General features: G+C 51.3%; 1 protein-coding gene across 4 annotated transcripts in view; it reads left to right on the top strand.

The window, feature by feature from the left end:
* Gtf2i (general transcription factor IIi) overlaps positions 1-12,450 on the top strand; it is a 50,866-nt gene that overhangs the window by 17,312 nt on the left and 21,104 nt on the right. For 2 of the 4 annotated variants that reach the window (XM_042688096.1, XM_042688095.1), the window contains exons 9-13: positions 1,500-1,556; positions 2,449-2,511; positions 7,153-7,263; positions 10,019-10,084; positions 11,336-11,519. In XM_042688096.1, the coding sequence (XP_042544030.1) occupies positions 1,500-1,556; positions 2,449-2,511; positions 7,153-7,263; positions 10,019-10,084; positions 11,336-11,519 (481 nt within the window). Of the gene's footprint in view, positions 1-28; positions 89-1,499; positions 1,557-2,448; positions 2,512-7,152; positions 7,264-10,018; positions 10,085-11,335; positions 11,520-12,450 lie in introns of all 4 variants that reach the window. The other 2 variants (XM_042688098.1, XM_042688097.1) reach the window with 2 other exon arrangements.

Genomic DNA, 12,450 nt, shown 5'->3' with positions numbered 1-12,450 from the left:
TTGACGCCTTTGTCTTTGTATCCCAAAGCAGGCCCCTCCGAGACGCCCGAGCTGGACGAGAAGCTCCCCCTTGCCAAGCCTCTGCCAGGTAGACGTCGCCGCCTGGGCGGCGGGCCCCGCGTTTCCATGTGTGTGACTGCACTCACTTTTCCAAACGGAAAAGGAAGACATGGATTGGCCTAACATAAATGAACTTCGCAAGCCAAACTTTCCCCACACCATTTTTCCCTTGGTGAATGTGGCGGCGGGCACACGCGCTTCCTGTGCAGGTGTCTGCGCAGGTGCTGTGCCCCAGGGGCAGCGGGCGGTCAGGCCGTGCGCGGCGATGCTGCGTGCGTGCGTGGGGGTGCTCACGTGAGCCCGGAGCCACGCACCCATCCTCTTCTTTGGTATGTTTGTACAGTTTTTCCAAACACGATGGCCTTAGGCTTTTACTTGTAAACTTTGTTCCGTGTGAGTATATAAAAGTTACTTTCTTTAGCTTTTTCCCTTGTATTATGCACGTAACTGTCTATTTCTGATTTCAGTAGAACAGAGAGAACGCAGAGGTGCTCATGTCCTTGAACCCCCCCGCCACCACACACACCCCATTTTATTTCCACCCCTGGCTTCCTGTCCATATTCTCTTTAAGAAATTGCAGCCCCAAATGAGCAAGGAACGTGCAAGGCACGGGTGAAGAGCCGCACTGTGCACCGGGCTGCGCAGGCCCCGCCCCAGCACGGGCCGCTGGAGGCTGGGCTGGCCTGCATGGGAGTCCTGGCATTCTCCCACCAGCCAGGACACACGCAACCAGTGCTTTCCCAAAAGCTGGGGCATGCCTCCAGCTGAGGCCGAGCCTCTGAAGCTGCCATTGGCTGCTGGGACAGCTCAGTCCTCTCCTCAGCATGCTTGCTGGTGGGAGATAGGCTTTATCACAGGGGAGAGGGAGGCAGGTGTGGAGGAAAGGGGGATGATGGAGTTGCGGCCTTCTTATCAGTGTAGGTTTCTCAGGCCATTGTACCCACCTTTGTTATCATCTTCTTCCTCCTTGTCTTTGGGGTCAAGAGGTCATTTGTCCTGTTTGTGTTTGGAGTCAGTCTTCTGCTCCAGTAGGCCGAGCCTGCGCCCTGTGACCCCTGCTCAGTGTTACCAGCAGGTATAGTGTATTCCCCACCTGTAAATGTGCTTTAGGCCTGGGTGATGTCTCCCATGGTGAAGGAGTGCTTGGTGCAGTGCAGGAGATGGTGCCCTGGCCCCTGTCCACACTTGTGCCCACACCTGCGTGCCCATGCTCATGTCCACACCCCCCGTGCCAGCCACAGAGCTTGCTCTGTATACCTGCAGCTTGAGACGTGTTGAAGGTAGAACTGCTTTTGTTTTTCTGATTTGCATTTATCACTAAAGGTGAAAGGCTCACGTTGTGGTTATTGTATCCTAAGTTGCACCGCTGCCCAGCTTCCTTTCTCCTGCCGTGGAAGCGAGCCACTGGTTGAGCGTGTGCTGTTTGTTTTCTTTCCAGGCAGCCACCATTCCTCCGAGGGCACCGAAGGAGCGGAGGTGGAAGCGCCTGCAGAAGGTTAGGACTCGAGGGGTGCCGGGCAGGGCGCAGGCAGCGCGCCCAAGCCGGGGTGGCGTGCAGGCAGTGCGGGGCGAGGAAGGACTGGTGGTCAGGCCCTGAGTGGAGGAGAGTTCTCCAGCCGTGCTGCTGCATGGTGGGAGTGGGTGCACCTGTGGGTGCGTGGATGTAGCGTTCAGCCACCACTGCAGCATGGCGCCCCACTTCTGAGCAGCTTACGTAGTCACACAGCATGTGGACCTTTCCCCCAAGGACGACGCTGGGAAGGCCAGGCAGCCTTGTGTCAGATTCGCCGTGCTGAACCTCCCTCAGCCTTTCTGCTACAAAAAAGGAATCTGTTCTGGAGGTTTCTGTTCTTGTGTTTGCCGTTTCAGTGTAGGGATTTATTTACTGTTTCCCTTCTTCAGATTGCCCTGGAATTGGGGCTGCCTATGCAGGAGCCCCACCTGGATGGCTCCCCTTGCTGGGAGGGGGAACGGGCTGTATCTCAGCCGAGAGAGCCTTGTCTGTGAGGAGTGCTCCTGGCGGGCAGCCATGTTCCGCTCTTTGTTCTTTTACTAACAAACAGCACCATCTTTGCAAATAATCTCCTTGCCTCTGCACAGTGACCACTCGGCTTCTGCACTAACCCCACAACTCGGTGTTGTGTGTGGTCACGCCCCACTGACATGACCCTGTCACACCTGTCCCAGCCCCCGCTCTGCGAGGTAAACCTCCGCAGGTCCTGAGTAGGAAGTATGCACTCATATTTTAAAAATGCATACGAAGTGAATTCAAATTTCAGTTGCATTTTATTGCAGGATGCTTTTGGAGAGTACCAAGTCAGTACACTGTTGGAACATATGGAAATGCTTAATAATGAATGTCATCTTAGAATTTTATTTTTTTCAAGATTCTACTCAACATGTCCCTTCAGAAACAAGTGAGGACCCTGAAGTTGAGGTGACTATTGAAGGTCAGTTATCTGACAGCCTGCATTCACCTTACATCACCGCATCTGCATCTCACCATCCATAAGGCCCTGGGGGGGGTCACTGTCCCTGGTGGGGCACCCACCCGTGTGGCTGGTGGCCCTGCCTTCTCTAGTGGGGACTGAAAAGCAGCCTGTGAGCAGACTCAGTAGATGCGGGACAGGGGAGATGAAGGCAGAGCCAGAGCCCCTTGCTGGCAGCCTTGCAGCCTGAGGAGGAGGAGGAGCTCAGGAGAGGCGGCCACAAAGGAGTCGCCGGGACAGCAGCTGTGCACCACTAGTCTGTCACCTTTCCTTAGCCAGCCACTTGGAAGCCAGCTGCCCCTAAAGCTTAGAGTTGAATATATCATTTGTTTTGCAAAATGATGAGTCACAAATTTAATCTCAAAGCAGTCGTTAGCTGGAGTAGCTCAGGGCCTGTCATGGCTTGGGAGGCGAGCAGAGGAGGCTGCCCACTCTCGCCTACTGTGCTATTTGGCTGTTACTCTCAGCGGCAGCCTCTTGGCTCGCTCTAGGGAGGTGGGAGACCACACTAATCTCCCAGCTCCAGTCCCCGCATCCACACCCTGGAGCTTTGCACAAATACTGGATGCATTAGGACACAGAAGATGCATTAGGACACAGAAGATGCATTAGGACACAGAAGCCTTCGCACTCCTCAACCCCCCCCTCCCCCCCCCCCGTTACCACATGTGGGAGTTGACCATTTCCTGGCGTCTATGTAACGTTGCTTGGTGTGGGGGCTTGGTGTACAGTCTGTCGCTGCTCCCCGTGGCCTGTCCTCACCCCTCCATAACATCTGTCCCCTAGATGTCTGTCCTCACCACTTCCAGAGTGGAAGGTGATTTGTACTCCACCTTTTAAACTTCATGTGTTAGTCTTCGTTTCTTTCGTCATTAATATTTTATTTTCCTGATGGTTGTGTTGAGTTGTTTATGGTCTGTTATTTGCTATCTGACTGAACTTTTGTCACTTTAAGACCTGTGAGAAGAGAGCGTTGTAAGAGTGCAAGCAAAATATAACTTGCAGGACTTGTCCTTTCTGAGAGGAGAGGAAAGATAGGTGACTAAGCTGGGTGTGGTGGTGCAATTCTGTCATCCGGGCCCCAGCACCGGGGGCTGAGGGGAGGTCTTGAGATAAGAGGCCAGCCTGGGCTGCATAGCAAGGCCCTGTCTCCAGTTAAACAACAGGGATGGACAGGAACAGAAAGTGTGGCAGGACTTGGCTCGGAACCTGAAGCCTTGAGTCTAATCCCCAGTATTGTCAAGGGGAAAAAAAGCGCTGGCAACAAGGTGTTGCTATAGCCCGGGCTGGCCCTGGGCTGGCATTGCTTGCTTTTATGAGGCTTTCGAAGAGATGTCGATGGCTACGAAGGAAAGGGTCCCGAGTTCCTGGTGGGAAGTGCAGGGCAGAGGGATGGGGGAGGCTGGGGACCGCGTCGCCCTGCTGTGGTGGCTTCTTCCTGAAAGGTTGTTCTGCATTCTCTACTCTTAGAAAAGGGAATTTAGGAGTGTCGGAGAAACACGGGTGTGCAAAGATGGGTGAGAAAGCTCCAGGAGTAAGGAGGAGTTATGGAGGGCGCCCTGATGTCTGAGGAGGGGTTGTGAACGGTGCCTCTGTCTTCCTCCATGCCCTCCAGGGGTTTATGGAGGAGAGGGCAGACAGACCTGGAGCTCAGGTCCAGCTCCCTGCAATCTGCCCACACATGTGCCATCTCCTGTGTTGCCCCAGAAATCCACCATTGCTGCCAGGGGTCACGGGTGGCTTGGAGAGGTGCTTCCTAGTTGCTTGGTTGTGTGCCGGGCGCTAGGGCAGTGCCGCGCTGGAGCACTGTGGGCATGCACATCGGTGTGAGGTGCATCTCCTGTCCTGCTCACACAGGACTTTGATTTTCTTACTAATTTTTCATCTTCCTCGGTCATCTTGATGTTCTCTGTCATAATTGACAGGTGCAGCTATGTGTCTGCGTGTGTTTTCATCGTGCGTGTCGCCAGAGCTCACGGGGCTCCTGAGATCTTGGTGCTGAGGTTCCAGGTGTGTCCCTGTGCCTGGTTTCTGGTGGCCGCTTCACACACACCCAGGCATGCACTCACTGCGCTGCACACACAGGCACCTGACTGTTTGGAAGATATTGTGTCACCATACCATGGTTGTCGTGACTGACCGTGATGGGTGTCTGTGTGTGGTGAAGACGTGCTTAGGGCCCCGCGTGTACCATTGTGTGTGTGACTAAACCTGCAGCTAGACCCGCGGTCACCAGCCCACAGGCCTGGGCACTGAGGAAACCAGAGACAGCCCCTGCTGAAGTGCTGGGGAGGAGCCAGTGGTGCCATTCCCCCAGGACCCCAAGGAGGGCACCTCTCCAGCCCCTCGTGGTTCTGGGGCGTTCAAAGATGAGGCCCTCAGCCTGGCCACTTGCTGCTGTTTAAACAGTGTCCTCTCTTGTGCAGTGATAGCGTTGGTATGACCTGTTCTGCCTGTGCCCCTGAGCAGGCTGGGTCCCGAGCCCTGGCTCGTCTTCTTCCATTGTGGCTCTGATGGCTGTGAAGTTTATGGGATCTGAGTTAAATCCTTAAGTAGCCAGTGATATCGAACCACTCCTTGGAACTGTCAGTGATCCAAGCACAGTGGTTCTCATTTCTCTCCCCCTCTGTAAAGCCTTCAGTAATCTCAGATCATGTTGCAGTGTTACTGGTTTGGGGCCGGAGGTATGGCTTGGTGGTGGGCACCTGACATCCTGTCATGCTGACGAATCGCACGCACGCGTGCATGCGTGCGTGCGTGCGTGTGTTAGGAAACAAGTTTGGCTCGGAAGCTGTGTGCTGAGTGCGTGTGTCTGTCAAGGCGGAACACTGGTTGTCCAGCTTTTGGATGGGGACAGGGCTTCTCTTTGGACATTTGGCATAACCACTGGGTAGTTCAGCCCGTTTTTGCATATTCATATAGTTTTAGCCAGGCACTGGTGGCTCGTGTCTGTAATCAGGGGGAATGAGGTTCAAAACCAACCCAGGTAGGAAATGTTGAGATTCTTTTACCTCCAACTCACCACCAACATGCAGGAAGTAGAGCTGTGTCTTAAGTGGTAGAGTGCCAGACTTCGGCGTAGGCCCTGAGTTCAAGCCCTAGTACTAGCACCAAAAAAAAAAAAAGTTGAAAGCTTGTTTTAGTGGAGTTTGTGATTGGATCTGGTTGGATTTGGAACATTTACACAAAGGCCCAGCACTTGGCGAATGCCTGGAGGGGCATGGAGCCATTAGGAAGTCACCCTGGTCCCCTGGGAGGACATGGGCCTGCTTCGGAGGCAGCACGCTTTTTTGTTCTGCAAAACCATTTCCCCCCCAACAGAGTAAGTAGAGGAAAGAACTGAAGTCTAGATAAGTCCACAACTGTTCTGATGTCTGCATTCCAAGTCCATATGACTTGAAACACCAGAAGATTAGCAAATGGGCCAACTTCTTAATAGGATATGCAATATTTTATTGCAGATAAAACAGTCTTTATAGTTGTTGGAGGGATTTCATTAATTGCCAACAAAAGAAAGTGTCGTCAGCCATGTGGTGTTAGTATGCGCTGTTTCATTTGCAGGGGGCATGGATCCCAGGGCCCATTTTGATGGATGTTTGAGCCTTATCCCTGGCTTTGTGTTTGCAAATGTTTCTTAGAGAGGGTCCAGTCCTTCTCTCTCCCTCCCCGGAACCTGGGGTTACAGGCATGTGCTACCAAGCCTGGATTTCAACTGTGTTTTTAATATTTTGTAATTTTGTTGAATTGTTGTTTCACAGACTGTTCATGCTTTTTTCTGTTTCTGGTTGATGAGGTTGCCTTCATAAGATGCATTTGTATACTGCGTCTTTGTGTTCTCGACTAAGTGTGACTGGTCTAGACACTGAAGAGTGGCAGCTTTGCGTGTCCTCCGTGACTGGAGTTTGAGGGCACAGTCTTTGGAGAGTCACCCCAGGCCTAGGGGAAGAGGCCACAGCCACGTCTTGTGGGTGTGTGTCACATTCTCTGACCTGCTAGATGGTGTTTGCAGGGATGCCAACCTGTCCACAGAGGAGTCACTTCTGTGCAGGGGGCTTCTGGGGGCCGGGCTTCTGGGATGCATGCGTTTGCTGTGTACACCACGAAGCCCTGTTTCTTTCATCCTGTAGATTTTGTAGTGTTCAATGTATATGAAAAACTAGATGTGGTGGTGAGCGCCTGTGATCCCAGCACTCAGAAGGAAGAGGGCGGGGGATTGGGAGTTCCAGGTCATCTTGGGCTACTTAGTAAGAACCTGTCTCAGAAAAGTCCCCCACAAGGCTGGTGATGCAGCTCAGTAGGAGCATTGCTGAGCATGCGCACTGCCTGGGGTCTACCTCCAGCTTTGTGATATTGTGGTGCCATTTGGAGTGGCTACCTCCAGTAAAACATGTTCTGGGAAAACTAGAGTGAGATTGTAAGCAGTTACTGGGAGCTGAGGATGTAGTGTGTGGCAGCTCAGGTAATGGGCACATGTACACCTCACGCTGTGACAGTGGCAGGTGGTGAGAATGGCACTGAAAGTCTTCCGTGCTAAGCATGGAACCGGCAGTGGCTGTCGCCCTCTCAGCTGGTCCCCCAGTAATGACACTTTCCTTTCTTAAGATGACGACTATTCCCCACCCACCAAGAGACCAAAGAGCAGTGAGCCGCCGCCGCCGCCTGTGACCGAGCCGATCAATGCTGGCAAGCGGAAGGTGCGCGAGTTCAACTTCGGTAAGTCCTCCCACTTGGCTGCCGGCCACCCTGCTGCCCATGCCCAGAGGGTGCTGTGGACCGGGGCTGGGTTGTGACAGAACCCACACATTGCTGTCTTCCGGTGTTAACAGCACAAGCACACACTGATCACTTCTTTCTCTTAGCCTTTCCCGTTATCTGTATATAAAAGTGGTTTGGCTGGGCACTGGTGGCTCATGCTTGTAATCCTAGATACTCAGGAGGCTGAAATCTGAGGATCATGGTTTAAAGCCAGCCTGGGCAGGAAAGTCCGTGAGACTCTTATCTCCAATAAAAAAACCAGAAAACCAGAAGTGGCGCTGTAGCTCAAGTGGTAGAGCTCTTGTCTTGAGCTAAAGAGCTCAGGGACAGCAGCCCAGGGTTCAAGCCCCATGGCTGATCAAAAACAAAAAAACAAAAAGAAGAACAGTTTGCTATGTTGGCTTTTCATTTTCGCTCTGGTCACTACTGGCTGTGGATAGAAATGCACTGGAGACATGGGAGATTTCCTTTTGTACAAAGGGGTGCAGTGTCGTTCCTCCAGCCTGAGCGAGGCAGGCCTAAAAACAGGGCAGGCAGCTAGGTTCTTAGCCCAATCTAGACTATCCCTCTTCCTAATCAGGGAGTGAGTACCCATTCTAACTACAACTGATTACCAAGGTTAGAGAGGGACCTATTTAATTTTTTTCGAAGGTTTACATTTTTTTCATCGCAGATGGCTGGGTGGCTGTAGATACAGCTGGAGGAGGTTGAGGAAGTCCATGGAGACTTCCTACTCAGAAGGGGCCTTGCCCTTTTCTTTCTATCCATAAAGATTTCTCTTTCTACAGCTGGGCACCAGTGCTCAAGCCTGTAATCCCAGCTACTCAGGAGGCTGAGATCTGAGGATCACAGTTCAAAGCCAACCTGGGCAGGAAAATCCATGAGTCTTTTTTTTTTTTGGTTGATCGTGCAGCTTGAACTCTGGGCTTGGGCGCTGTCCCTGCGCTCTTCAGCTCAAAGTGAGCACTCTACCGCTTGAGCCACAGCGCCACTTCTGGTTTTCTAGTGGTTTATTGGAGATAAGAATCTCACGGAGGGTCTGAGAAGGTGGCTCAGTGGTAGAGTGCTTGCCTTGCATGGATGAGGCCCTGGATTCGATTCCTTAGCACCACATAAGCAGAAAAAGCCAGAAGTGGGACTGAGGCTCAAGTGGTAGAGCGCTAGCCTTGAGCTGAAGAGTTGAGGGACAGTGTCCAGGCCCCACGACCAAGAAAAAAAAGAAAAAAAAAAAGAGTCTCATGGAGTTTCCTGCCTGGGCTGGCTTTGAACCGCGATCCTCAGATCTCAGCCTCCTGAGTCGTTAGGATTACAGACATGAGCCACCAGCGCCTGGCTCCATAAGACTCTTACCTCAATTAACCACCAGAAAACCAGAAGTGGCGTTGTGGTGCAAATGGATAAGCACTTGCCTTGAGCTGTAGAGCTCATGGACAATGCTCAAGCCCAGAGTTCAAGCCCTGTGACCAACCAAAAAAATAAAAGATTTCGGACTGGGAAGGTGGCTCAGTGGTAGAGTGCTTGCCTTGCATGCATGATGCCCTAGGTTCGATTCCTCAGCACCACATAAGCAGAAAAAAAAAAGCCAGAAGTGGCACTGTGGCTCAAGTGGTAGAATGCTAGCCTTGAGCTGAAGAGCTGAGGGACAGCGCCCAGGCCCAGAGTTCAGGCCCCACGATCTCTTTCTAACAAGCAGCACACATGGTAGTTACATTGTTGTTCTTTTAACTCCTTTTTTTTTTGTCGGTCATGGGGCTTGAACTCTGGGCCTGGGCGCCGTCCCTCAGCTCTTCAGCTCAAGGCGAGTGCTCTACCACTTGAGCTACAGCGCCATTTCTGGTTTTCTGGTGGTTTATTGGAGATAGGAGTCTCACGGTTTCTCCTGCCCTGGCTGGCTTTGAACCGTGATCCTCAGATCTCAGCCTCCTGAGTAGCTAGGATTACAGGCGTGAGCCACCAGCACCCGGCTTTTAACTCCTTTAATATAAGGCTTTGTCTCCCTATGCTGACTGGCTGGTGGTCATGAGCAGCACACCTGGCAATCATCATTCATTCATTCCTCTCAGGGCAGCTGGTCACAATAGTCAAAAAAGCACATAACTCCAGGAAATACTAATAGACAAGACAGAGGCACCCAGCCCAGGGCTTCATGCAGCCCTTCCACCTGGCCCCAGTGCCAGTATGGTGGACACAACACCATGGACGTGCAGGCTGTGTAGTCTGAGTTCATTTCCACACCTGAACCAGGCTGCAGAGGCTCCTGAAGACCTTGGTGGCTTCTCTTCCTCTTTTTTTTTTGGTCGATTGTGGGGCCTGAACTCTGGGCCTGGGCTCTGTCCCTCAGCCCTTCAAATCAAGGCTAGCACTCTACCACTTGAACCACAGTAGAACTTCAGTTTTCTGAGTGGTTTATTAGAGATAAGAGTCTCATGGACTTTCCTGCCTAGACTGGCTTTGAACCGTGATCCTCAGATCTCAGCCTCCTGAGTAGCTATGCGTAATTTGTAGGCATCTTTGTTTTTGTTTTTGCCTGAGGTTTCAGAAATTAACTAGAAAGAGGCAGTTGTGTGAATGTGCTGGACTCCAGTGGCCCATGGGACATGGAAACACTAGGAGGGGCACTGCCAAGCGCTGTGGGTCTGGATGTGCAGTGCAGGCTGCCTAAAGGTCATTCCATCCTTGGTTATTAAGAATTAACTTTTTTGTCAATTTTCAGAGAAATGGAATGCCCGAATTACTGACCTACGTAAACAAGTTGAAGAGTTGTTTGAGAGAAAATATGGTATGTGTAAATAAGTGCAGGGATCGTGTCGTGTCTGTTATGCGCATTTGACGGTGGGATTGCTGCTCACGGCTGAGGGTCCTGTGGGCTCAGCACTCACCTGCCAGGAATGTGCCATGCCTCCACATCACTCTGAGCACGGGCAACCTGGAGTTTCTGCAGTGCCACAGTTCTGAGGAAAAGTTCTGTGTAATTCTGTGGAGCCTGTTGTGTCCCATGCAAGGGTGTACCAGGCCCTGGACACAGAGGCCTGACACCCCCCCCCCAAGTGAGTTGATGTAGTGGAGGTGCCCATGGTTCCTGGCTGGTGGCTCATGTGTCCCAAAGTAAACGTTATATAAATGGCAGTAAGAAAAGAAGCTTTGGCCAGGCCCAAAGAAGCATAGGTCCCATGGTTTCCCTTATTTGCAATAACTAGTATATGTCTGAGTCAAGCAGAAAAGGTCAGATAAGTTGATGTTAGGGGAATGAACCCCAAGATAAGTATTCAAATTTTTTTTTTTTTTTTTTCCTTTCATGCAATTGTTTCTAACATATTTATAAGATGATTTCTTTGTTGCTTTGTATGTCCCTCCCCCACGGTATAATCCATGTTTTCACTGTATTTGATGTTGGTATAATTTGTGGAGGGGAAGGGAAAAAACAAATCGTTTAACGAGAGATACAGGTGGACCCATTGCAACAATGAGATGTACAAGTTGTTATGTCGAAAAATGAACTTTACAACTTTGGTGGGAGGTGGGGGGAGGATCGGATCGGGGGAGGGGGGAGTATGAGATGGGATGGGAAGGGGAAACAAAGAGGAGGCAACAATACCTGATAAGAAATGTACTCGTTATCTTGCCCATGTAATTGTAACTCCTCTGTATGGTATTCTCACAATAAAAGAAAAGAAAAGAAGCTTCAGACATAGCCGTTTATATGTGGCCTCTGGGCGTGGGCAGACCAAGCAGGCTCTGTAGCTGACTCAGGCCTTTCCTTGTCCAGCTTCGGGCACTACTGCTGTGCTGGGCATTCCTCACGGCTATCAACATGCAGGATTGTGGGAACCTGACCTGTCTCACTCAGGCCTGGCTGAACCAGTGCTGGCTCCCTGGCTCTCAGGATGCTTGTCCTGGTTTATCTCGTTACCATAGCTACAGGAATAGAGATAAAAGTCACACAGCAAAGAGTGGTGCATGTTGGGTTATCATTCTTTTCCTGGCCTGCCTTTTAATGATGATCTCTTTCTTTCTCTTTTTATCCTTCAAGCTCAAGCTATAAAAGCCAAAGGTCCTGTGACGATTCCATACCCTCTTTTCCAGTCCCACGTTGAAGACCTTTATGTAGAAGGCCTTCCTGAGGGGATTCCTTTCAGAAGGCCGTCCACCTACGGGATCCCCCGCCTCGAGAGGATCCTGCTCGCAAAGGAGAGGATTCGTTTCGTGATTAAGAAGTAAGCCTTTCCAGCTCTTAGCTTTGTTCTTCTGCTTGCCTGCCTGCCTTCCCTCCTTCCCTCCTTTTCCTCTTCCCTCCCTTCCTCCATGCCAGTCCTAGGACTTGGGCATTGTCATTGTCCTTGAGCTTTTGTACTCAAAGCCTAGTGCTCTACCACTTTGAGCCACAGCTCCACATCCAATTTTTTTGAGATAAGACTCTCAAGGACTTTCCTGCCCTGCTTGGCTGTGAACTGAGATCCTCAGATCTCAGCCTCCTGAGTAGCTAGGATTATAGACATGAGCCACTGGTGCTGGGCTTTTATTTTATTATTTTATTTTTATTTTTTTGGTTGTGTGGCTTGAACTCTGGGCCTGGGCGCTGTCCCCTGTGCTCTTCAGCTCAAGGCGAGCGCTCTACTGCTTGAGCCAAAGCACCGCTTCCGGTTTTCTAGTGGTTTGTATTGGAGATAAGAGTCTCATGGAGTTTCCTGCCCGGGCTGGCTTTGAACCATGATCCTCAGATCTCAGCCTCCTGAGTAGCTAGGATTACAGGCGTGAACCACCGGCACCCAGCTTTAATTTTTTTTTTTTTAGTTGACAAATTAATACACATTTTCTTCTAGCATTTTTGTATTTTGTGGAGGATTGTTGAGTCAGAACTTGAGCACCAGGTGGGCCATCCCGGCCCATCATTTCCCTTGCTGCTGTGTGCTGAAGGCAGTGGCGTGTTGGTAGGTGTAAAACTTTGAAAGCATATTTGTGTGTGTGGTTGTAAAAGTGAAGGCAGAGCATGATGTGGGGGTCAGGGGACTCCGGTGAGCTGTGTGGGGTCCTGAGTGCTGCCGCTTCCTTTTGTGGAGGCCACGGTGAGGTGTTTGGTGGGAGTGCAGCCCTTCCCGCCGGGGCTTCAGCCAGGCTCTCGCTGGCTCTTCCATGCGGGCCACTGGC

The sequence above is a fragment of the Dipodomys spectabilis genome, unplaced genomic scaffold (assembly GCF_019054845.1).
Source record: "Dipodomys spectabilis isolate Male_0828 unplaced genomic scaffold, ASM1905484v1 ptg000112l, whole genome shotgun sequence".
NCBI lineage: Eukaryota > Metazoa > Chordata > Mammalia > Rodentia > Heteromyidae > Dipodomys > Dipodomys spectabilis.
Note: the sequence above shows the minus strand (reverse complement) of the source record. Positions and strands in the feature narration are given on the sequence as shown.